The sequence below is a fragment of the Zonotrichia albicollis genome, chromosome 17, assembly GCF_047830755.1.
Source record: "Zonotrichia albicollis isolate bZonAlb1 chromosome 17, bZonAlb1.hap1, whole genome shotgun sequence".
NCBI lineage: Eukaryota > Metazoa > Chordata > Aves > Passeriformes > Passerellidae > Zonotrichia > Zonotrichia albicollis.
Genome location: NC_133835.1, coordinates 902,321 through 928,994, shown reverse-complemented (window position 1 = coordinate 928,994; position 26,674 = coordinate 902,321). Strand labels below are relative to the sequence as shown.

The 26,674-nt window shown below is 43.4% G+C and overlaps 1 protein-coding gene across 4 annotated transcripts in view; it reads left to right on the top strand.

The window, feature by feature from the left end:
* The window catches only part of NDRG3 (NDRG family member 3), a 58,286-nt gene that overhangs the window by 14,956 nt on the left and 16,656 nt on the right, over window positions 1–26,674 (top strand). For 3 of the 4 annotated variants that reach the window (XM_074553495.1, XM_074553494.1, XM_074553492.1), the window contains exons 2-3: window positions 11,301–11,405; window positions 16,881–16,916. In XM_074553495.1, the coding sequence (XP_074409596.1) occupies window positions 11,349–11,405; window positions 16,881–16,916 (93 nt within the window). In that variant the 5' untranslated portion in view covers window positions 11,301–11,348. Of the gene's footprint in view, window positions 1–6,744; window positions 6,862–11,300; window positions 11,406–16,880; window positions 16,917–26,674 lie in introns of those variants that run through there. The other variant, XM_074553493.1, reaches the window with a different exon arrangement.

The window sequence follows — 26,674 nt, the reverse complement described above, 5'->3', positions numbered from 1 at the left end:
CTTTTGCAATTAGAATGGTATGTAATGCTAGGATCTACATCCTTAGAGATTTTTAAATCTGTAAGGCCCTGAACTACTGGATCCAGCTTTGAAATGACTCTTGCTTGGAGAGGAATCACTCCTCCAGAAATCTCTTCCAGCTTCTATGGTTCTGCAATTGCATCCAGGTCCCATAAACAGAAACCTTGCCCATGTTCCTGCTGTGCTGTCCATACCTGTAAAAGAGGCTGTGATCAGGCTTCTGAGGAACTTCCTCTTAATTCTTAACTGAGGAACTAGTTTTAGACTTGGGTGTAGTCAGCTTTTTCCTTCATTGTTGCTTTGGTGTGGTGCATCCTCATCTCATGCTGATTCCTAGGGGATGAAATCAGGAATTGATCTGCTGCAATCAAGTCTTTCTAAACTTGGAGGGGTTAAGCATTAAACCCATGTGATGGTCCACCTTTATTCAGGACTAGAGTATTAGAGCTAAATAAATTGTATTGAGATCTTCAGTTAGTTTTGAAAGAAGTAAAATCTTCTGGGGGTCTGTTTACAATAACTGCACATCCTAGTTGGCAATTGCCCTTGGGATAATGGATTTCCATTGTAAGATCTGTGATGTGAAACTGTCTTAAGCATGTGAATATTTTCTATATTCCAAATGTACTTAACTGAATTTCACTTAGTAGGAACTACCTTAACTTGCACTGTAGAAGTAAACTCTGACTTGATCTAACCCATGGAATTTGGTGTGGAGAAGTTTGGGTAAGGAAAAAAGAAGTTACTGCTTTTACCTGGTAGATATTGCAGCAAAAGCTGTACAGATTCAGCTTACCTTTCTAAAAACTGCTCTTTTTTTGGTACAAGTTGTTTACCCAGTTCAGTTCACACAGTAGATAGCTTTGGTTTCTCATTTTGATCACTCAGATTTTAACAGGAATTGGTGTGGGGGTGAATGAGGAAAGGGAGGGAAAGAAGGATGGAGGAAAAGGGAAACAGAAGTTCTGTTAGCATTTTAGGTAGGCAAGGGCTTGGATCTTAGAAGTAGAGGAGGATGTGCCTGCTGTACCTTTGCAGATCTCGGGCAGTAATGACCAGAGCTTTTGCAGGAACAGCTTAACTCACAAGCAGCCAGAACCAAGAACATGCACTGGAAATCTAGAGAGCAAATTGGGTTTGAGTGAACATGCAGCCTGGTGAGTAGGTCAGTTTCCTCCTTAGGCCTATCTGAGAGAATTTGGGAAGGCGTGTTTGGTGCAGAGTACCACCTGCCTTTGGCTTCCAGCTGCTTGCAGAAAAGCATTCCTTATTTTATGAAAAACATCACTTGCAGTTTTATAACTGACTGCAATCACAAGTCATTCTTATGAGTGGTGTTTAAGTAGCCTAAGTAGCTGGTGTTTTCTGTCCTAGGCCTCTGTTGTATTTATGCCTGTGTTTGCAAACTGCCTTTGTAATTTGTAAGGGTGGATGCTTACAGTGGCTGAAAGAAAATGTGTTCCATTGCTGCATCACAGAATCACAAACTGCTTTAGGTTGGAAGGGACCTCAGATAACTCATTTCAACCCCTTGCCATGGGCAGGGGCACCCTCCACTAGACCAGGCTGCTCAAAGCCCCATCCAGGCTGGCACTGAGCTCTTCAAGGGGTGTTTCTACCCTCTGTGAAATAAGACATTATTACCTGGTTTATCAAAAGGCTTCTATCCATTTCAGAAACTTATAACATAAATGTCCATGCTGATATGTACTCAGGTATTCATTTATAGCCCTAGTTACTTGTATCCACAGAGCACCATAAAGACTCTAATGAGTTTGTGAATATATTTCCCTACCCTTTTGTATGTGATCCTCAGCTCAGACTGCAGGATTTGAAGGCAGTTCCAGAGGTCACTCACTGCATGTCTGGTCCTCGTTACATGAGTTGGTTCTAATGTTTATGTGACTGTCTGATAAGCTGTTTCAGCTCACTAAGCCAGCAGAAAGCTAGCCTGGCAAAAAGTCTGCATTACACTTGCTCATGTTGCAGTCAAGCATGCCAGACCCCAAGGCAGGGTTTGGGTTGTGGCTGCAAGGGGATGGAGCAAAGGAGAGAGCTTAAGGGTCTGAGTTTTCTTTCAGAGGCTGTGAGGGGAAACTAATTCCTCTATATGTCCTGAACTAATACCCTACAACAAGGGGTGACTCAATTTAGGAAAATTAAGAGTTCTGTCCTGTGTTCTGTATACAGTCTATCTAGATGGATTAGATTTATCATACCCTGAAGTGAAGTGCAGGCCCCTGCATATCATCCAGCAGTGTCCTGAGCATGTACATTGTCTGCTCTCTGATGCAGGTGAAGAGCTAATGCTGCCTAGACACATGCTTTCTTACAATCCAACCTCAAATTGAAATACTTGATAGATTTAGAAAAAAAAGATGGCACACAAGGAATCTTTTCATCAGTCAGTTCACTGATCCAGGTGAAAGGTAGCCCTGGAAAAAACACATGAGAGAGAGAATAAAGAGATCTGATTTGCCATGTTACAGCATAATCATCAGCCTGGTGCAAGGGAAGGAGAGGGAGGAAGTTCTCTCTGGTGTGGGGAGGACAGGAGCATCCCTTTTGGCAGAAACTCACCGTTGTTCCAAATGAGTAATGAAATTACCTCCTGAATTGGTCTGTCCTGTATCCATTACTGTTTTATCTGTGCTAAGTGGAGTCGCCTCTCCTGGCCAGCTGCCTCGGGAGGGACATGCAGTTCAGCCTGACATAAACAAGGATGTTTTCTGTTTGGAAGCAAATTCACAGACTGGAGATTCAGAAGGGACAGCTGTGTGCAGTCGTAATGAATCTGAAGGAGTGGCACTGATACTTGAGAAGAGGGTGTCCTTCAATGGCACAGGATAGGCCTTTGCCTTTTTAGGAAAGAGCTTGTTCTGAGAAGCTCAAGGAGCAGTACTACGTGCATCAGATGATTATTTTATTAATGAAGAAGAAGGGATAAAAGGCATGTAATAAAAATCTTATTTTAGTAATTTATTTTTCATACAACATGGTCTTAAAGTTTGTGTTGGTCCTGTGAATGCCCCTTTTGCAAGCAGCCTGCAGCTAGAGCAGATTAAGATAGTGAAACTGCATCCCAAGACTTATGTTTGTCTTCTGTGTTTTTCGATATTCTGATTAACCATCAATATTTCATATTGAACAATACATATTTGGTGTGATAAAACTTATGGACTCTCCCATGTCCACCATAGTGGATAACTTGAAATTGGAGCTGTTCAAGTGTTTGATCAGCTTTTGCCTGCAAGCATACTACTTTCTGATGGCCCAAAATTTTTTTTCAAGTTTGAGTGAAGAAGAAAAGCTGCAAAGACACTGGAAGTGATTTAGATGTATATTGCACAGCACAGTGAAAGGCTGTGAAGAAGCATTTGTGTCTTCTTAGCTGCTGAGGAGCAGAATTATTTGTTCTTCCTGAACTTTGCATGTGTCTGTGATGATTTTTAAGTTTAGTTTATCCAGACTGCACATATATTTGTGTGTGTATGTATATATATGTATTACCCTGTTCATGCCAAGGGATCACCTTCACCAGTGAATACATTACTATGTTTGGTTTAGGTTGTACAATTTATATGTTTGAGCGAACACAAAGTTTAAATGAAAGTTACTCTACAAATTTTCTTGTGCATTTGATTTCAATATTTTTCTTCTGTCCCAGTAGCACTCCACACAAATACTGAGTGAACTAAAAAATATCAATCTAAATTGCATTAGAAAATATGAAAACTGAGGTCTAAGTAATTCTTTGTTTAGCTATACAATAACTTAAATACTGGTTCCTCACAGACAGCAAGAAGGCTCAGTTTGGTGGAATGGTTATATTATGGAATGGTTTGTGTTGAAAGGGCCCCTTTAAGTCCACCTTCCACTAGACCAAGTTGTTCCAAGCCCCATCTAACCTGGCCTTGAGTCACTGCAATTCAATGTTTAGTGGCTAGTGAAAATGCAACTTTTTCAGTAAGGTAAATAAAATGCAAAATCAGCATTAAATTTCAGTAAATTGAAATGTGGTATTTAATGATAAAAATTGCTATTCAAATCTCATTTAAACAGATTTCCAATCCACCTTGCTCTGGAATGCTTTACTTTGCTCACATTTGATTAATTTTTATTCACATTTGATTAATTTTTTTTCACTTAAAGTGTGGAAACACAGTCGATTAGTAGGAAGCATGGCTGAAATGAAGCAGAAACAAGCTTGAAAATAAAACTGCAGAGGAAATGAAGGATGTGGTGGAAAGCAGTCAGATTTCATCCTAAGCTGCTTAAAAGCATGTTGCTGCTGAAGACAGCATTTTCCCCCCTTGCCATGGGTGGGTGTGTGCTGGGGAGCAATTGAGTTCAGCTGCACATAGTGAGTGCTGAAGGGTGGGGACACAGGACAGGGAGGAGATGGCAGGGGCAGAAGGTGCTGTGGATGCCTCATAGTGACACTGCTGATTGTTTTGATTTGGGCAAACGTAGCCAAAACCCTCAGGAGCCCTCAGCGGTGCCTGGGTGCCACGTCCTGGACTACAGGGCTGATGGGAGTAGTTAACCCAGAAGACAGAAAGCATCTTGGAACAGATCCGTTTGAACATGTCCTGCACCATAAAACTGGCAAGAAGGTCTCTGGTTTAGGCTGAGCTCTGTGGGCTCTGACACTGGCTAACTCTGGTGTTGCTTTAGTGGGATGCCACTGGGCAGCAAAGGACATAGAACATCATGTGAGTAACGTGACTTGTCACAGCTACAGCTGGTTTGAAGCTGAACAGATAAATTTGGCCATAACAGATCCCAATTTGGCTAGCCTAGTTTGTTACAGAGGTAGACAAGTTCCTGGGTAAGGCAGTGATAGGTTGGATTGGAGCTCGAGCTGAGGACCCCAGGCAATCCCATTCAGTCCTGAATGCAGACCTGTGAGATCTTGACCAATCAGGTGTTCAACTGCAGGAATTTGGAGCCCCCTGTAAAAGGGCACGTCCATCAACAAATATTGGCTGTTGTCTTGTGACCCTTGGTGCACTCAGTTGGGTGCCTGTCTCCAGCACTGCAACCCTAACATAATAATGGTGGTAACAGTCACAGCTTATTTCATTTGCAAAACCATTTACAAGCGATACCATGATCAGAAGAGACTTTTTCAAAGACAATTTACACAATTTTCATCACAGAAATTTCTCATTCCAGTTTATATCCTGGGTGTCACCTCTCTAAAACTTCTTGGACTGTCCTGTATAGGGGAGCTCAGCATAGTTCTGTTTTCAGGGGCACTGATCCAGATAATGTAAAACACTTAAAGATTTTATTGCATTCTTGCTTAATCAGCCCTATAGTCAATGCCTGTTAATTCAGGCATTCGGCAGGAACAGTGTCCTTCTTGCTGAGCTCAGTTACACCCATAGCAGTATGACATTGCTTTTAATTAAAATTGGATTCATCCAGAATTAATGGAAAACTAGGCACAGACCTTTTTCTTTCAAAACCATTCATAAATGTAGGTCGTGTTTAAACATCTTAGAAACTTATATGCACCAGCTGACATTTCTGTCCTAGGTGTAGCTCAGATTCCAGGGATGTAAAATCATGGCATAGGAAGCTGCTGTTGCTTTGCTCAAGTGCAGTGATGCCTTAAAGAGCTAGGAATAAAACAAAACACTTTTGAGACATAGGAGGTAATATACAGGCTGGTCTTTATTGGGGGCCTCCAGGGGCACATATGGAAAAATGCCAACCCCCACATAGGGTGAATACAGCTTTGTAATTTTAGCAAATTAGTATAATTGACAAGAATCCCCAATTAGAAGCAGAAGTGATGATGTAATTCCTCCTTTTGTGATTTCTCCCCCTTCTTAGATAAGGATTAAACTTTGTTTATGAAAATGTATCTCGATGAGCTGGTTTCAACCTTGGCTCCCAGAGAGTCTAACCATGGGCCCCCAGGGCTTGGAGCCTCAGGGTGTTTTTTCTTTCTGCTTGTCAGGGTAGGGAAGAGTACTGGAGTTAGCTAGGAATTATGTAACTATGTAACAATAATATACAGAGCTATGAATATATATGAAGGAAATATAAAAGCAAAAATCATTTTGGCAACAGCGGAACCTGGGACTGCACTGGTGAAGCAGAACACAGTTTCTTTCTCTAGGCATGCAGTTTATCTTAGAGGTGGAGCACCATGTGGCCTGGTTCCAAAAATACATGAGCTGGAATGCAAAGTGAGCAACCTTGGAAAATACTTTGAAAGTGAATTTGGGCCCTTTGCCTGTTTCTCTGGAACTTTACTGTGTCAGCCAGCATTTTAGAATAGAAAACAGAGTCGCCTGTGCAGGTTTTGGGAAGGCTTGCACAGGGTTTCAGAGGCTTGCACAGGGCAGAGGAACAACAGAACAGGATTGCCCAAGGGTCTCAAGGCCCATAAATGAAAATTAGCTGAGATCTGTATGCCAAGACTGTGGTTTGCCTGGCCAGGCTGAGGAGCCCTGCCAGGCAGCTGGTTTTCCCCTCCGTGGGAGAACAACACAGGAGGCACAGGAAGTGGGAATCCCCTTATAAAGAAAGGGAGAAGTTGCAGTGATGAGCTACACAGCAAAATAGCTCAAGAAATAAATGCCTGAGCAGTAAGCCTGCAGATCATGGATAGTGTACTTCGGTTCTGGCATGGGTTGTAAATTGTGGGTTTATTTTCATCTTCGTTTGCATACCTGGGAGCAACACTTCTGCTTTCCATCTTATAAGGTGTAGCTGGCTTGTCAGGGAGTGGTGCTCTGGAGCCTTACCTGGACTGTCATGGCTGTGAGTCCCAAGAGAGGAGCTTCTTCAGCTTGTCTGCCAAATGAGGGAGCCTATGCTTAGGTACATTTAATGCCATGCTTTGTAGTATAGCTTGACAACTGATGGGTGTAATTTTGCCTTGGTGTGGTTAATATACAAAGTGAGAGTGTAAGTGCCTATGGAGGTGACACATTATAAGCTATAGTCAAATTGAGGTGAAAACCCACGAATTTTTAGCCTCTGAATGCAAGGTTTGGTTGCACTGAGTTCCTAAATAGTGTGGAGAGATTGTACCTCCGTAAGAAAACAGATTTGAATTCAAGATGCAGCTCTTGCAGCTCCAAACCCTGCAGGAAGCAGTTGTGCCAGAGCTTCAATGAGCAGAAAGCAGAGCCTCAGAACCTACAGATGCTGCACCTCACACTCAGTGGGGCCAGGCCTGTAGTACTCATGGTCTTGACTACTGAACTTAACTCCAATTTCTTTCTTTGTATATTGAAATGATGTAAATTGAGAGCAGCCTTGTCTCAGAGTAAACATGCAAACATGTATTTAAGATCTTATTTATAGGTAGATGGTTTCTTTCTGGGGTTCGCCTGCCTTGTTTTTTTGTAGCCTTCTGTCTTCTACCCTGATTCTAGTCTCTGTGCTTAGTAATTCACCACATCTTTCCTAGATTCTTGTCTTACTGGTTTTCAAGGAACATAGAATCTACTTCAGCCTTTAAGAACCCTTTGGAAAGGGATAGGTAGTTTCAGTTGGGGGATTTGAGTGTATTTATAGTAAGATATAAACAGAGGCAAGAGGAATACTTGCAAAGCAGGTGGTACTGGGCCATTTACAGAAAAAAAAGTATCATTTATACATGGATTGTTTCAGGCAAACCTTTTGCTTTGCCTGTGGCCTGACTTCTACAAAAATCTTTTCAGTGTTATGAATATTTATGCTGCTTTGTTGTGGTATTTTAAACTTGCGTTCAGCTTATGAAATGAACATGTTTGTCTCCGTAAATAACAGGAGGAATGGAGGGAGTAAATTGGCTCCTGGGCAGACAAGTCTGCAGAGCTTTTACAGGGAGTCTTGGCACGGTTGGAAGGGAGGATAGCCCAGCTCCCATCCTTTCCTTTGCTTCTGCACTTGGAGATGTGCTCTCCAAAGGTCTCTCTACTACAATGCATCCTCTTTTGAGAGTTTTTTAGGCCTTTTTTGCTCAAATGTGCCCATTTGCCATGTTTCAAACCAAAACACATGCTCTGTTGACATAGCAGGGTGCTCAGGTGAAGTTGTGGCAAATAGTCATATACAGCTAGTAGATTTTATGCTGTAATGACAAACTACCCAGATTTAATCTAGGGCAGTCACACTGAGCTTGCTAAGATCTTGGGAAGAGAAAAGCATGTGCATCTGCCAATGGAATACGCTCTGACCAGATTAAAATGAAGTCCTGAGGTGTGTCAGCCATTTTCTGGAGAGCTCACCATGAGTGGATTGGGAAGAGCTGGTTCAGCAAGCTAAGAAAGCTGCTTGCAAGGAGTGATGGTGACACCCTATGCCTTTTCCTTCAAAAAGTCTTGAAAAAACTTTACAAGCTAGGTGAATAGATCTAGACTCTAAATTTTTAGGAAAAAAAATCCACTGTCTGAGGCTGTGCAGGTTTAATCTTTCTGTGTGATTTTGCTCTCATTAGAGCAGTTGTCAGTGACTTCCTGGCTCACCTCAGCATTTGGGCCCTCTGGAAGGACCCTTCATAATTCTTACTTCTGGGTGAGAATGTGCTGAGGAGCTTCCCAGGCTGGCTGTGCTGCAGACTCTCTGCCAAGCAAGTTCTTCCTCTTCTGCAAACTTCCCTGCAGAGGTTTTCACAGCTATTGGAGCCCAGCTGGTGTTAAGGAATGTTGTCTCTTCTGTCTCAAGGAAGTTTCACGTAAATCTCAGCATCTAAATTAGCAGTCCTTTTTTGTTGCTATCCTGCTTGTTTTAAGGAAGGGGCAGCACATATTGCACATTATGGCTAACAGCACCTTGCCCTAGAGAACCCCCTTCCCTTGAGACAGCATTTAGAGCAATAGTGCACTAGGAAGATAAGGATCAGATTAATTTCAGAGTTGTTTCAATATTGCTTATTGTGTGCACTGTAGTTGTATCTAGAGACCAAGTATTAAATCAAAGTTGATGAGATAAATGCATTTGATAATTCTTGCTTTGAACCCCTACTAGGTTTTTATTCTTCTCATATAATAAATGATTAACAATGTAGTGCATGGGTACAAAATGTGTGTCTCTCCTGCTCTAGACTTTGCACACTTCATGGATGTGCTTGTATTGACAGCAAACAGCACACCTGGGCAGATTTGTGTAGGATGCATCTCGGGCCTCTCTGGGACTTTGTGTAGCTCAGGGGAAAATAGAAGAGATATCTGCAAGGCTGTAGCAAAAGTTTCTTTGAGCAATCTAATGCAGAGCAATTGGTGCTCTGTTATGTTCTTTGGTCAGCCACAGCTCAGTGGAGAGGGGTTATTATATTGGTGTCCTCCTTCTCTTTAGACTCTGGTTTTGGCAAAAATGCAAGGTGTGAACTCAAGGTTCAGGAAAACTCCCACATATATAAAAACCCTCAGAAGAAGGTGGCTGGTGTGTGTGCAGTTTTTTCATTCCTTTGGGTAGAGTGGACAACTTCTTTGTCTCTTGGGTGACCCCAAGAATAAGTGTGACCTTCTTGCCTGCTCCCAGCAGGTGCCTTTTCAAAGGAGCATAAGAGAAGGGATATACTCTCCCACTAATGAGGTGAAGGTGGTCATTCTAGTACTGGGTCACCTGTCTGCACCTTATCTGCAGATAAGCTTTGTGATGCTTGTTTGAAATTCCTTTTGTGTCTGTAACCTCATGTGATGCTGTTCTGGAGAGAACCTGGTAGATGTTGAGCTTTTGATCAGTCCCAGTATATATGGAAGTTGTAATTCCTTAATAGAATTTTTTTTTTTATTTTTTATTCCATAATATCTCAGCAGTATGACAGTAAAGAGCTTTCCTCTGGGGCTTAGAGTGCACTACATAACTCTTACGCCTCTTCTGAATAAAAATTCACTGTCAAGTAAGGGGGCTGTTGCCTGTAGATTAACTGATTTCTTGAAACTCTCACAACTGGTATGTTTTACAGCAAAAGAAGTCTGAAAAAGAAAAATAATTGTGTTTCCCAAAGCTAAAAGAGACATATGTTCCTATGGCTGATTTTCAGAAGGAAAGGCATTTTGGTTTTATTTGTTTTGTGACAGACTGGCTTCAGCCCCCTCCCCATGTTAGTTCTGGCACAAAGGGTGCAGCTCTGCAGCATTTGGGGTGAGGGGGACCCCTCCTCCCCAGCATGTTTGTGTTGAATTAAGGTGGGTGGTGAACACAAGTGTTCTTTTCCCAATCTTCTGTGGTTAATAGCCTGTAATATCTTAGACAAAGAATTTGATTTGTGACAGTATTCAAAAGTATTTTCGTGGCACACTCAGCTGATGCCCAGGAAGTCCACCACATGCTTACTTCTGTTCCATCAAATGAAGTTGGTGACTTTGTTTATTTCATCTGCAATAATAGGTACAATTTTCCTGAACAACCAGGTAGTCTGCACTACCAGGTGTGGTCGTCTCTTGCCAGAACCCTTTTCATGTTGCTTGCAGGTGCTTGCACTAAAAATTCTTCTGTCTAGAAACACAGCTAGAGTGTCTAGAGTAAAAATTAAATGCCTTGTAAACTCAGCCATATTATTCATCCATCTTCATTGCTGTATTTATACTCAAAGATTTCTCCCCTGGCTCTGTGGTAACAGCAATTTCCCACAGACATATGGCAGCTTCTTGTACTGTTGATTACATTTCTTTCTTTCCTTTGCTGACTCTGCACTATCTGATAGAGTGATGGTTTGGGCTGCCAAGCTAACAGTGTTGTCTGCACGTGTTTCACTGGACCAGCACTATCTGAGGCCATTTTTATATCTCACCTTGTACAGCAAGGGCTGCCCTGAGTTCTGGAGTCTCTTATGCTCTGCCAGCAAAGAGCGTGGATCTCCACACCTCTGTCTCCTGCGTGTGGATATGGTTTTGGCTGTATGTCTCAGGAATACAGCACAGCCTTGCCTTTGGTGGCAGGATGCTGGGGTTTGGGTATGTAGGGCATGGCAGGGGAGTCAGTATTACCACATATTAAACAGTTTTTCACTCTGCTGATCAGGTAATTTCCAGTTCGTTTCCAGACAAGCTATGGCTGAAATACCAGCAAAGCATGGAAGTAGATGCAGTTTCTCACTGAGCTTTCAGGGGCAGCTTTGTGTGGGCAGGGCAAGGAGTAACCAGACTGACACACTGAGAGCAGCACAGGGTTTGCCTTCTGCATTTTACAGGTGCTTTGTGTTGCATCAAGAACCAGCTTCTTGCAGGCTTAATTTGAAGCACAGACAAGTCTAATGAAAAATCTCTCAGCATTCTTTGATTAGCATATCTTGTAATGCTGTTTCTAACAATATGCCTTTGTTTCAGAATCCCTATTTGCTGCTTTGAGGATTAATTGGCTCTACTTCCAGCACAATGGATGAACTGCAGGATGTTCAGCTGACAGAGATCAAGCCACTCCTGAATGACAAGGTAATGCTGGCTGCTGCTTTGTCCTCACAGGTGTACTCAGGATAACTTTGTGTCTGGCAAGGAGCCCTGGCTGCCCGAATCTGTCCACAGATTGAAGTACCTTAGGTACTGAAACCCAGTAAATTCTTCCCCACTCTGGTAATCTACCACCACCCACTCTTCCAAAGTCTCCAGGAAAGACAGACCAAAACAATTCAGGTAATTTTGGAGTCCTGGCCAGTATGTCATGCCTGTACTGAGGATTTGCAAAGGCTGGACAGCAATTGGAAAGGTGATCCCCTTCCTGACCTGGTGTAGCTGTAGACCTCCTAATAAGTTTCTCCTTGTTAGGGAAGTGCTGTATTGTATCCTGGTTTTTTGTTTGGTTGGTTTTGGGCTGTTGTTGTTTTGTTTTGTTTTGTTGTTTGGTTTGGTTTTTTTACTTTTTTTTTGTTGAAAATATTCTGTCTTAAATGATCCTTTAGTGTTTTGACCCCTAAAATAGCCCTATCTCCCTGGATTTAGTAATGGAGGGTAATTTCCTTTTAATGTCTGCAGACCCCAGTTAGAACAGCCCAGATTTATGCAATACTGAGACTTTGGAAAATCATTGTATCACAGTAGCTGTTTAAGCCTTTCACTCTGTGTTCTGTGTCTGGGGAAGAGCCATCTGGGCTCAGTAGATTCTGCCACAAACTGTTGTTGAGAGTGCCTAAGTTCACTCCAGGGAAGATCTAACACCTTGCATCTGCAGACTGTGATCATGAGCAACGTGGTTTGGTCACTTTCCATAGCTCACAGCCAAGCCTGGTGATGTGGGAATGAGTTCCTAAGGCTTTGCTGTTTGATGGCTGATGATCAGGACCTGGCTTGTGCTGCCAAAGGGCTGTCTGTGGTGCTTTGTCCACTCACTGTGTGCTTGCAGAAGACTGCATTGTCCCCCACAAAATGGGTAAAATCTCTGGAAATCTGCTATGTTTTATTCTGTACTGATTAGTTTTTGCTCATTTCTTTAGTGTTCTAACATATCTGTTTATAGTATCTGTAAAATCTAAAAACTCAGCTGAAATCTGCAGTCCAGCTGCCTGATCTGACAGACTAGTGCTGACTACTGGGCTTCCACCATTTAAAAAAAAAATGTTTCCTGGAAGGGTGAGTCTTGAAAGTGGAAAATCAGTGTAGATCAGCAAATAAAAATATGGAATATAGGCATTGAGGGCAGTTTGTAATTTCAAAACAAGAGAGAAACATTTACAGAAGACAAACTTCCTAAAGGCAGTGGCCCAGATCTTGCTCATGATTCTCCAGGGATTTTCTGTATTTGAACTGGGTAGATTGGCCTTGCTTCAGTCAGCTGACCTAAGTCAGAGACATTGAGGTATGCCAGATCCAAGTGGTTTTCCCTTTATAAGTTTCCAGTCTTAAGTATTGCCTGGTCAGCCCCATCCAGTCCTTACTGTGGTGTCCATTGTGGTTCAAATGCAGAGTTCTCACCCAAACAGAACACCAAGTGGTGTTAACCAGGGTGCACAAGGGCACACACAGAATGATTATTTCTTTGCTTAACTCAGTGTTGAAGTTACAGGAAATATTTAATATCTTTAATAGTAGGGAGAAATATGAAGGGTAGCTCCAGAACCATCCTCAGTACTGCATGGGAAGAGAAATATGCTATGGCTCTCCTTTTCACACTTTTACAAAATGAGGGCCTCAGGGAGCAGCCACCTCCAAGTTCTGGCCTTTATTAGAGCTTTCAAGCTTGGGAAAAACGTGCACTTTTTAGACATAGTTTATGGAGCATGAGGGTGTGGTGCAATAACCTGCTGTTCTGTGCAACATATCAGAGTCCAAAATCTGTTTAGCTGGCTGTTCACTAAGGTTTTCACTCACAACCCACTTTAGATACAGGAGTTTGAGCCAGCATGGATTAATGGCCAGAAATAGTACAGTAACACTCTTAAGGTGCTAATGAGTGAGTGCTCATGAACTCCTCAGACACAAAGGCTACTGTGCACAGAGAAGGAGCTCTGGTGTCTCAGAATCTTAAACCAGTGGAATTACCAGTGGAAGTGGAAATTGGTTGTATCTTTGGTTGTATCTTGTTCACTGGTCTGAACTATAGGTAATGCCACTGTGGATCACTGAATCCTGGCTTTTTTCTGCCTCAAATCAGCAAAAAGTTAGAAACTTGACTTTTGAAGAATATAAACACTATTTTGTTTGTGTGTAACTTAATGTTAATTATTGTGTAACTCATATCAAATGCAGGAAAGTAAAATACACAATGTTTATTCACCTCATTCAGGCTCACTAAAATGCAGCCACTTTTTACTGGGGAAGCAAAGGAACTTCAAATGTTCCCATTTTGTTGAAAGAGAGAGAAAAAGAGAGCATTGCCTGATCAGAAAAACTATCCCAGTGACACTTTGTTGTTCTGGCACCTTTGACTCCTGTTAATTCAGCCTCAGTGAAAAGTTATCAAAATGTCAGAGCCAGATTCAGGAAATGAAATGGGGCAGCCCCATGGATTAAGTCAGCCAAGGCAGCTCTGTGCTTTGAGGTGCAGCCATGGCATTTTTAGAGGCCTGAAGAACTCACCTTAAAGTTTCTCAAATTAAGACAATGAATAAATGCTTTAAAGTCAGGTTTTCAGTGTGTTAAAATCAAGTATGTGAGAGTCAGGGCACATCAGCTTCTTTTGCCTCATGGTATGCCTTGACAACAAGCAGCCCAATTCAGAGCCTCATTCCTTGCTTTGTGTCATTTTCTCCCCACTCACTTGGGGAATCTCAGACTTTTCTAAGTACAAATGCTGATCACCTTTTTTTTACTTAGCGTGCACCATCCAAATCCAGTGCTGTATACAGACATTTCTCGTTTCTCCATAAAGAAATGGGTGACTGAACTGACCTGCTTCATGAGCTGGTGATGGTGTCAAAAATCTCAATTAATTTCAGGGTCTCAAACTGAAATCAGAGGAGACTGCTTTTTATTTTCTTTTCCCCAGTACTCAGGATTTAGTGGTTTTTGCTATGTCCTGCTCAAAACATGGCCAGAGTTCCATACTTAACACACAGGAGGAAAGAGGGGAATGGATTCTTAAAACAGATTTGCAGATATTTCAAATGTCTCAAAGTGCAGAATATAGATAGCAACCCTTGTTCTTATTTACAAGGCTCTGCAGCAGGGAAAACACAGCCATGTGTTTACACATGGGGAAGAATGAGGGTGCTCAGCCAGAAGAAATTTTTGGAGTGTTTCATGTTGTCCATCCTAGTTTTCTCCTATTAATTTTAGTACTAAGATGCTCTTTTGATTTGGCACAGCCTGGTTTTTGGTAGTGAGGGAGGGCCACAGGAGTAGTTTCTGTGAGAAGCTGCTAAAAGCTTCCACCACGTCCAGCAGAGCCAATCTCTGATGGCTCTGAAGATGGACATGCTGTTGGCCCAATTAGAGAGGCTGGTAATGCCTTTGTGGTGACACAGTTAAGAAAAACTGAAACATGCATGTGCAGTTTTCTCCAGCCACGTGCTGCTGCTGTCCTGGCGCAGCACGTGGCAAGCCTCTACTGCCTGGCCAACCCCAGCCAGCCGTGTCGTGGGAAGAAGGGCAGGGGCAGCGTCAGCAGCCTCTCCTTCCCAGGCCCCGCAGGAAGAGAGGGGTTAAATAGTGCGGGGCCGTGGTGGCCGTCACTGCCCGCTTGGTGGTGGTGGGCCACGTGGCCAGCAGCAGAAACACGGTGAGAGACTCTCTGGCACAGAACCTCGATGAGATTGACCTCTTGGAGCTGCGGGATCCTGTAGGAATCTTTGAATTAGCAGAACTCGTTTTCAAAAGCACCTATAAGCACCAGTTTTACTTGCAGTCACAGAAGAGGAGGAGGTGGGCACATGTGAGGGACAACAACAGGGCAACACCAAGGTCAGTGGAAAAAGAGGGGGATGAGGTGCTCCAAGTGTTAAAGCCAAGATTCCTCTGCAAGCCATGATGAGGACTATGGTGAAACAAACTGTCCCCTGTGAGGCACGAAGTTCATGGGGGATGTAGAGATCCACTCACAGCCCATGGGAAAAGTGCTCCTGCCAGAGTGGGTGGATACCAGAGAAAGCTGTGATCCAGTGGAAGACCCAAATAGAGAGAGAGAACCCCTACCTCCAGAGACAGAGCCTTTGCTTCCGAACTAGAGCAGCCCATCCTTAGGGGACTGCACCCTGTGGACGAGTGATCCACACTGCAGCAGTATTAGGGAGACAGTTTGCCTGTGGGAGTGACACATGTTGCAGCAGTTTTGGGCAGACTGCTGCTCATGAGATTAGAGCCACGCTGGAGAAGTTCATGGCGAGCTGTCTCCCATGGGAGAGGCCCCATGGCATAGCCAAGACTCCTCTTCCTGAGCAAACGAGTGGTGAACTGACCAAAACCCCCATGCCCTGTCTCCTTGCACTGTCGATGGGAAGGAGGAAGGGGTTGGGGGAAAAACAAGATGTTTTAAAGGCTTCTTTTATGTCTCATTATCCTCCTCTGACTCTGTTAATAATAAATTTACTTTACACCTTTAAATTTGAACCTGTTTTACCCTTAGAGTGTTTTCTCCCAGTCCTCATGAGTTGAGACTCGTGAGCCCTTTGGTAATTTTTTTCCCCTCTCCTCTGCCCAGATGAGAACAAGAGAGGGTGAATGAATGGCTTTCATGGGTACCTGGCATTTGGCCAGTATCAAGTCATAATGGGTGCTATGCCTAAAACACATCCCTAAGCTGGGATGCCATCTCAAGTAGTTTGCTCAGCCTTCTGCTGATAGCTGTCGGTGATGTAACCTACTGTGTGGTTAGAGACGGTGTTTCACAAAGCACATAGGCACATGGACAGGTTCCTGCACATCTTCTAACCTGCAGGACCAAGTGGGTGCTGTACTGACTGTGTTCACCTGCGTGCAAGGGGTCACCCTCTGGGAAGAGTCAGTGATGAGCTACTGCATGCAGTTCCCATGGACTTGGGTTTCAGGAGCTTGCCCGGTCCCTGTGTCTGTCCTGGAACAATCCCATGCCTGCAGCAATGGCTGCACAGAAGCTGACTGCATGGCTTGTTTTTCTGCACTCAGTACATGAGATCCCAGGAGTTTTGCATCCAAATCGTTAATGGACACCAGGAATAGATAAAACCCAGTCCCAAATGCAGCCCAGCTGTGGCCAGTGTCCTTCCTATGTGTATCTGTCCCTGCTTGGGCACTCTCAGCTACGCACACAGGTACTCACTTCCCTTGGCTGTAGCTTCCCTACAGCCCTAGGACCTTGTTGTATAGGAATGGGCAGATCTTGCATGGAGTTTGCTTGTACAGATCTTGCCTTTCACTGCTTACCTGACTGCAGCCAGTCTTAACAGTGCTGTAACAGAGTTCTCTATGGGAAGCTTTCATGCTGTTATTGGGGGTGTTCTGGAGCATTGTGCTGATCTCCTTTTTTCTTTTTTTTTCTTTTTTCCTGTTTTTCATTAACAGAATGCAGCTCGCAACTTCCAGGACTTCGACTGTCAGGTAAGATCATGTGTAGGAGACAGGATCAGTTGGTAACTCCCCATAGCTCAGCAGTAATGTTGAGAGAGATGATTTTAATTTTAGCTCCTGTTAAGGTTTGTTCAATAAGAACTGGAATATATCCAGTGACGGAAATTGCCCTTCACCCTTTCCTGCCAAGCAGCATGAAGGTTCTGAGTTCTGAGGTGCTGACTGCTCTGCCAAGGCTGCACAGCACCTTGCGGGATGGCTGGTCTCCTGAATAACAGTTTATTGGGAAAATGCAGTGTGCTGAAACACTGCAGTTCTTTCACGTCCCATCTGGTTCACTGGCTGGGAAAGCAGGAGCTTGCATGCTCTACCTACTTGTCTGGAGAGGAGAGGGAAGTGAGAGAGCTGCCCCGGGTACAGCACACTGCTTTGCTGGGCCTGTTTTGACACAGCCGTGGTTGTTTTCCAGGAGTTTATTGATGGTACAGAGGTGAGCCCAATGGCTCTGCTTGCCAAAGGAATAAATAATCCTTTCGTAGAAGTGATTGCTCCACCAGCATCTAAGACAGAGGACAGGCTCTGTGATAGACAGAACAGAGCCCTGAGGTTCTCTGGGGCATTTTGAGGAGCACAGGCTCATTTCCCATTCCAGATTATCCTGCTGCCTTCTCACTGAGCTCGTGGGTATGCTTCTGGTGGTTATTGTTTCTCTCTATCAGCTGGAGGCTGCTGTGTCTGTAGTCCTCTGCTCAGCACAGGGCAGTTCCTTCAGCACTGCTGTAGCACACTTGGGGCTGGCAACATCATGATAAATTTACTACAAGTCTGTTGATGTGTGGTTCCAGGAAACTATTTGCAAGCCTATGCACAGCAGGAATGTAGTAAATACAGTCCTATGAAGGTAGTCCATATTTTTTCCTTCTCTGGAAAGCAGCAGTAGTGTTAAACAATGATTTTTCTTTTGAAATAAAGTTAGATAATTGGTTTAAAACACTTTCCTGAACTGTCATGTCTCCATCTATCTATATCTTCTCTTACCTTTAGAGGTAAAGTTTGCTCCCATGTCAGATGGATAATGGGTAAAAATAGGTACAATGTGTTTAAGTGTAAACAGCAGAGGCACTTCTACTGTGGTCTATGTGCCAGGATTGGGAAGAATATGAATATATTGTGTATTGGCCTCTGCTGCCAGTTCTCTACTGACCCACCCAAGCTCTGGGCGTGCCCACACCTTGCCTGGCTGTGAGCAGCATGGCTTGAGGGAGCCACAGCAGAGTGGGAAGGTGGGAAAGAGGCCCTGGCACAGAGCTCTGTGTAGCTGCTGCCTTTTGGCTCTACACTTTCCCTCAACAAGGAAAACCTCTTTGCACTTTTCTTTAAACAGAGCCCCAGATCTGAAGCTGGGCAAACCCCACAGAAACCTGGCACTGCAGTCACCAACCTGCACACTCAGCATGTCCCAGAGCTGTGGTTGTCCTCTCCAGGGCTGAGCTTTGGGAAAAGCTGAGTGGTCTGCAGCCAGAGAGTGGTACTCTGGGGAGTGCTAGGCCAGGAAGGACAGGCTTGTTGATTCTGTGCTTTACTGTAGATCACCAGTGAGGCAGGAGGCAACATGTTCTTTCTGGGAAACCATATAATTAATGTAGAATACCTTTTTTTTTTTTTTTTTTTTTTTTTTTTTTTAGCAAGATGTTAACACGGTGTCTCTCATGACTGTAAATATTGTCCCAGCTTCTCCTTCCTCCAGCATCTCTCCCTGCAAGGTGTAGTTTCAGAACACACCTGGCTTGACATTCCCCCCACATCATAGCTGGAAAGTACTGCAAAGGCTGGTTTAAGTCTCTGAAATCTGCCAGAGAGGATGGATGCTGTGTTGGATCCTTGGGTGTTCTGTCTCAGTTGCTAGTACCAGGAACTGTGCTTACACATGGAGACACAGCTTGTGTCCTGTGAAAAATTACTGCTGCTTTTTAATTTAGCAAAGCACACCCTGGCTGCCACATCCAGGCCTCTGTGAAACTTGTGTGGCTTTACCAGTGTGGGGGGAATTTGAAGTGAAGAAGGTTACCAGGGCTTTCAGAGGAAGGGACATCCTCTTGTGCCCACCCACTTAGGCTGGGGCAGTGTTTTAATTTGTCCTGAGTTTCCCAGGGAGGAAGAGCCTTGGGGAGGATTTCAGTTTGACAGGAATAGGCGCAAACTGGCCACAGACTGATGAAAGCTGATAACTGGAAGATGATTTCCAGTTACAGAGCAGTGAAGCTCTCAATCAGCTTCCAATAGCAGCAACATCTGCAAGGGCCCTGATGAGTTTGCAGGCAAAATTTAAAGAATTTGTGAGATAGGTTTTATTATCTTATACAGTGTAGTGTTTGCAATATGATACCTTGGCATCAGTGATGTGAGATCTGCATTTCAGACCTTTTTATTTTTCTAATAGTTGAAAAAAAGCTGTTTTAAATGGAGTTTAACCTGTAGTTTTGACTGGGGCTGACCACATCCTGAGCTGTGCTTGCAGGGCTGCCGTCAGTGCAGTGAGGGAAAGGTGAGCCTCTGTCAGCACTGTTGATAACCCTGTCAGCAGTGCAGATCCAACGTGTTCCCTGTTGGAACACATCCTGTTTTATTTGTCTGTATTACTCTGTGCTCTTGGCCTTGAGGTCATTTGCTGTAACTCTATGCTAGAATTTCACAGAGTGTGCTGAGTTGGAAGGGACCCACAAGAATCATTGAGTCCAACTCTTAAGTGAATGGCCCATATTGAACCCACCATCTCTGGTGTTATTAGCCCCATGCTCTTAACCAACTGAACTAACCTCAGGGTCCCAGCTCCTTGCAGGACTGACTGATGTTCCTACCCTAGCTTCTCCTTGGATACAGCCAGAGTAACAGCCACCCTCAGTGTTAGTTGTGTGGTGCTTTTACATCTCTCTCTGTCTGAAATCTGGAATTTCAAAATATTCTCCACATCTGGGCTGTGCTTATGAATGGGAGAAGTGTTTAGTTTAATCCCATCTCCCCTAACCCTAACCCTCAAAAAAACCCTAACCCTAACCTGTCACTGACTCTAGGAGGTGTGTAGGACCAGGCACACAGGTTCCCCACACTGTTTTCTGTATATTTGACATGTGTTACTTTTCAATGGAACATGTATATTTAAGGTTTGTAAGGTCTTTCCTTTGGTGAAAAGGGGTAATGCCATTGTGAATTTCTATTAATTTCCCTGTATGTTTGGTTTTATTTTTGACTAACTTTCCAGGATCAGATCAGAGCAAAGTCAACAGCACAAGTTTCTTCTTCTTCCTACTTCTGAAGTTTGTTATTCTGGGGTGAATGTGTGTGAGGAAGCTTTTAGCTTTTCTGGTACAGCTGACTTCCAGATACAGCTGTCCTGGTTTTCTTAAACTGTTGTTCATATGCAAGCAACAAAAGCTAACCCTGATACATAATGGATTGCCTGGGTATCAGTAAACAACCCCACATAATCTGGTAGCTGCAGTGGAGATGAAGTGGAGAGCTGGCACAGGGGCTTAGCAGTCTTTATCAACATGAATTTAGGTTATTCTCAGAACTAAAAAGCATTAACCTAAATCTGAGACCTACATTTTATTTGAAAGCAGTAGGAACCTTAATGAAGTCTAGGCTTGGCTTTTCCCAATGTCCATGGGCAGATGGTCACATAAATGGTCTGGAATGCTGATGGACAGATGGTATGGTGATCTGTTAATTAATCTGCACTGTTAATAGAGCTGTGCCTGTGCTTTTATTATTATTATCTGCAGACCCTCTGCCGCTTTCAGAAGTAGATGTTCTGTCTCAGCCTACATCTTCTCTTCTTTTCAAGATTATTTGCTTTAAATAGAAATGAAGGAATATGCTGATATATTTGGAAAACTATCCAACTAAACCTGTGTTATGTTTCAGTCTGAAATAAGCTGGCATTTGATCTGATTAGTTGATTTGATCATTTGAGCTGCCTCTACTGCTTCCCACCAACAGGAAGACAGAGAAGTGTTTGGCTTTTCAGCACACGCCATGCAGAAGGGGCTTGGGGTGTGGAGGTGGTCTGGGATTTGACTGAGTATTTGCAGAAAGCTCTCGAGGAGGAGGTGTGAATAAGTAAGTCCAGGACATGCAGGGTTCATCTGAAACAGAAAGGACAAGGCATGCATAAACCCTTGGAGGAAAGAAATTGTCTGGTATAAAAATGTGCTGTCTTGCTGGCATTAATGGAAATTGTGGAGTTACTCAGTTGCTTGTGCCCAGAGTAAAACACAGCACAATGTTTGCAGAGTTAATGTCAGACCTTGATAAGGAATTTTTTGCCACTTACTTTTACTGAAAGTGTCACTTTTCAATAAGCACCTGTTTGTACTGATTCAGTTTTGGAGAAGTTATTTTGCAAGTATGTAAACTTAAAAGTAGTTTGAAGCTTTTTGAATCTGCATTTTTAAAAGTTTGCTTATCCTTGCCTAGTCTCGTCACTTTATTTTTACTTGCTCTGCTGTCAGAAAGGGAATGTGCTGCTGAGGGGTTATTGACATATTCCACTGTGTGCATTTCCTGATGTTGGAGAGGTTGAATTGAAACTGTCCTCACTTTTTGAAACTCTGTTCATTTTTCATGTAAGACAGCTTGTGAATGCTACTCTGTGGCATTGATTACAAGATATTTTAAGGCATCTTCTGTTTACTGTGCTGAGATAAAATAGACTGTTGGCACTTTTGCAGAAGGGTTTGGTTTCTCTGTGTGAATAGTGGGAGCTGTTCTCATCCCTATTGAAACATTGTCTGGGATATTGAGGGCCATTTTCCTCTGATTTGTACAACGAGTTCTTTTGATTAAAGTTCTAGAGTGAAATTAATTAGGACACATAAGATGTTTTGATCTAGAAAGCAAGTCTATTTAATACCTGCTAGATTAATGCTGCTTCTAATCTTATTAAAACTAGCATCACCACTAAAGTACTGGTTTTGACTTCTGACATCACAGCAAAAAACATTGTAAAGATAACAGTTACTAAAATACAATTTTATTTTGGCCTCCCTTTTTTGCATAATTTGTTTCTTGGGAAGCTTTTCCTGTGATTTCTCCCATCTGGTTTTCTATCTAAAACCTCACCTTTTTTGTAAAACTGCTGTGGGACTTGGACTGAAACATGACTCTTACTTCTAAATGTATGTGCACAGTCCTTCCCTGGGGTTTACATAAACATTGGGTTTGCTTTCTATATTCTGTGACAACAGTGTGCCGAAGGGGTGATTATGCATTTGTAATATTTGAAGTTCCTGTACTTTTTATGTTCTTATGAGTGAGTTTTTAGAGCAAAGCAAATAAATGTGCTTTATGTTGAACCATTTTCATTCGTTATGCAACATCCATTAATGATATTTCACAGCAATTAATGAGCAACTGTACTACCAGGTTTAATTCAATGCAGTTCTAGTTCCCAGGAATGTGGAAAAGTTGGAGACACAGAACACAGCCCTGCATTCTCTTCTTCAAGAGATTTTAAGATGTTCACTGTCTTGAGCAAGGTACTGAAATGCAGACTGGGACATCATATTAGTAGGAGCACTGTCCTTGGCTAGAAACATGGCCCTTGGCTTGCCTTCCAGCTTCCTTGAGGAGTTAAGGTGGTGTGGGGTCTAGCAGTCACACAAACTATTTCGGGCTCATCGTGTATTAGCACATTCAGATCTCCATTGTGCAGGCTTTGGGTTTACAAAGGCTGTGTGTCTGCACGTGGTGGCATCTTTAGTCCACTGCCCAGGGGATGGGAGAGAGCCAGAGGCTCTCTGTTCTGTTTGCAGCCCAGGGGGAAGGCTGCAGTCTCACATTCTGCTGTCTCAAAACAACAGTGCAGAGCAGAGCTCAGCTGCCATGGTTTAATTCACCCTGAACTATTACAGATCTAGGCAGGTCCAGTTTCCTGCCTTAGGTGGGAAGGGGCAATCTACTCTGAGCAGGAGAAAGAAGCACCTCAGTCTGTGCTGGGTGCCTTGCTCATGACACTGGGTACTTGACTGGAGTGCAAGAAAGTTGTGGGTTTAACTGCTGCTTGTAACACGTGGGCAGGGCGGGAGATGGAGAAGTGCATCTTTCTGCATCTCAGATATGTTGTCATGAATTGCTTACTGGTGTCAGCATTGCATGCTTGTAGGGGTTCATGATTTCTGCTTTGGGAGCACAAACCCAGCCTGTCAGCCGTGCTTGTGTTTAGCTCACTTGGCTGAGTTCCTTTGCAAAGCCAGTGTCTGTTCTCTGGCAGGATCTGTGTTTGGAAGTGACTTGCCAGTTCTTGCTGGCTGACACTGAGCATTAGCAAGGGTCACAGAGAGGGAGTGGCTCCATCCTTTGTCGTCACCTGCCTTTGGAACAGGTGCTTGCAACTCTGTCTCCTGATGCTTTTGAGTTTGTGTAAGCAGATTGAATATCTCATTTTTCTGCTGCTCTCAATTCTCACTCAGAATTTCTCTTATTTAACACTTAATCAAATTACACAGAATACCAGAAACTATTGCTTTCCTGCATAGATCATATTGTGTTTTCTATTAATCAATTTCTGCTCTGTATGGAAGTGACCAATTTACTTCAAGATGTAGTTTGAAATCTGATTTTGATTTGCTTCCCATGCAGCCATCTCTTTCAAGTCTACAATTTCTAAAATAATTTTGCACTGAGAAGGAGCTGGGAAGCACTCAGCTGCCAGCTGCCTTAAGGTTGGCAGTATTACAATGGGAAGAGTTACCAGGTGGTGATGTTTTACAGTCTTACAATATTTTTTTGTTATCTTACAGTCATAATTTATGGTATTTTTTTAGAAATGTGTGGAAATTTGAGGGCAGCTCTTGCCGAGGCGAGACAACAGAGTCTCTGCTTTAGTCTCTCTGTAGTTAGTGGCTGGGAGAGGCTGCCCCAGGAGCATGATGTGGTTGGTTTTCACCTTTGCCAGGACTGGCAAAGATGATGTAAAGGAAATAGCTGTAGCCACAGTCAGTGAAAACAGGAGAGCCTGCCCTCAGTAATCTGCATCTCTTCCACCTTACAGCAAAGCAGCAGGGGCAGTTCCCTTTGCCTTAGGTGAACCAGGAACTGAATATCCTTAAGTTGAAAGATTTTTGGGGATATTTCTAGCCCTATGCTACTACAGACATGCAGCGAGCTTGAGCAGAGTACAAGCAACAGATGTCTTGCTGCTCTGTGTTCTCCCATGTTTTCATGTTAGAAAAAATTTTTGAAGGGATTTCACAATGTGTTTTTTATTGCCAATCTCGAAAACAAATAAAATCCCGATTTTTTAAGGAACTAATTTTGAACTTTGGGAGTAAAACTCATCTGGTAATGCCAAAAAAGAAGCTTAATGTGTTAGTCATGAAAAGCACTGGTAATATGAATTCTAGTCATTAATCATTCCCACTGTGAAACAAATGGTTTCTTCAACCTTTAATAACCTTTAAAACTTAAGTACTGGATCACTCTGTGACCTGGGTTTGTGGGAGCATAGCTGGAGTTTGGACTGCTGCCTCTGCTTCCTGTGAGTTTCTGGAGCTCAAGGCATTGAGAACCTCTGGAGCTGCCGTTGGATGCCTCACTCCTTCACTCAATGTTTTTTCTCAATATGGGAATTTTTTGCTGGTGTTAAGGAAACTTCCCTGTCCAATCCTCCCAGAGCTATTCTGGCAGTCACTCGCACCACCTGAACTGGGACCAAGCCCCTGGCAGCTCACATCCCACACTCAGTCACAGCAGGTTTCTTACTGCTTCTACCCCAGGTTTTCCGTAGCAGAGTCACAGATGTCCAGATCTCTAAGATAAGATAATTTAATCATGGTACAAAAGCTAAATAGCAAAGCAACAAAGAGCTCGAGCTGGTGCCTCCAAAGAGGGACCCCAAACAAAGGACCCCTGGGGTTTTATCCCTTCACAGCACAGGGAAGGTCTGAGGGTCCTCAGCTGCTGCAGTGTCTCTGAGTCTGATCTCTGGGCCTCAGGTCCTTGGCCCCTTTTCTGCAAAGGTTCTTCAGTTTATGACCTCTTGCTGCGAGCTTAGGCTCCTGCCCCTCCAGAGCTCAGCCAGCAGTTCCACTGCAGCTGCACCTGAAGCTGCTGGCACTGAATGGATTCTTTAGCAGGTAGAACCTGTCAGTGGCACTGTCACATTATTTCCCTCTCTGGCCAAAGGCAGAGGGTGGCAGTCAGAAATGGTTCCTACGTTTGAACCTTTTTACCATGTGTCTACTTCTTTCTGTAATCAGTCCCACAGTAGATTTAGGCTTTGTCAGTCATAGTTGGGTGTGGGTTTTCCTCTTCAGTTTGAGAAACATTCAGAAATGTTAAGGGCAAATGGAATAATGTCCTGGCCTTATCTGACCTGCAGATGCCCAGCAAGGAATGTCTTCCAGCAGTTCTTGTCTGAGTTTGATCTCAGATATTTTGAAGTTTCTCTTGGGTTGTGTTTTATCACTTTCCAGTATCTGGGCCACTATGGTTCACACACACTTCTGAAGTGCAGGGCTCTTTGATCAAGAGCAGAGATTCTCAGGAGCTGGCACTATAGAGATTACAGCAAAACTCACAGGACCGTGAACCCAACCCTGCACTCCTGCCTACAGATTTCCATAGGACCATCAGCTCACTGGACGTGGGGCAGGGCAGAGGGACAGGAGAAGGACTCTTTCCAGTGGCACTTCATCATGATAAGTCAAAGTTGCATCTGTTACATGGTGACAACACTGCATTTTAGCCACAAACTTCTGTGGAGCCGCAGGTTAAGGAGCTCCCGAGCGTGAGAAGCCATCATTGACATGATTCTGAGGGCAGAGAAATGTATTCTGTGCCTTCCAAGGGCTGCTCTGCGGTGAGAACCATCATGTATTCCAGATCAACAACCTTGGGGAAAAGGAAAAAACCAACCAGCAAACCACAGAAAACTTCACTAGTTTTGCACTCAAAGTTCAGAACAAAGCCTGCACAGAAATAGAGAAGATTGTTGAACATAAACTGAGCGGAGAGCAAATGCCCACTATCCATTGCAGCAGAGACAAGGAATGGTGCCAGAAACCCAGCATGTCTAACAGAAGGGCGGGGAGGTTATTGTAAACAAAGCATTTTTTAAAAAGCTAGAGAAAATGGAAGAGGTTATAAACTCTAACAGATTAAATATATGAACAGAGAGGGTTTTGAGAGATGATTTGCAAAGGGGAAAACCCCAACTTTCCTGTTTCAGGTCTGTCAAAATGGAACCTGGAAGAGAGGCTTACAGCTAGTCATAGCAGAAAAACTAAACATATTTTTTTCTGCATGCAGGCTTGGCACAGAGCAACTCACAGAGAGCACTGTGCTGGAATGCTCTTTGTGGGGAGTCAGTGCAGATCCTGCCTTACCCCACAGTGCCTGCTGCAGAGACTCTACAAAAATAATATTTATGCATTTGTGGCAGGTTGCCAGAACTGGAAGTACCAACCCAGGAGTTTTAAATAAGTTTAAATAGTTGAGGTGTTAAGTGAGAGGTTATGCTCCTCTGTTGAACCTGCCATGGTACCCAATTATTCATCTGCCAGACATTTTAAAAGACTGATCAGAATTCAGAGGAATTCTTGAAATTGACTGACCAACTATACCAGACAGACTGATACAATTAGCAGAGTACAGTGGATCAATGACACTGATAAATACTGGGAAAGGATAATGCAAGTTTTTAAATGGAAGGAGTCCTGCTCTTCAGAGCTGTTGGAATTCTTCATATGAATCAGTAGTGATATAAATAAAGATAATTCAGTCAATGA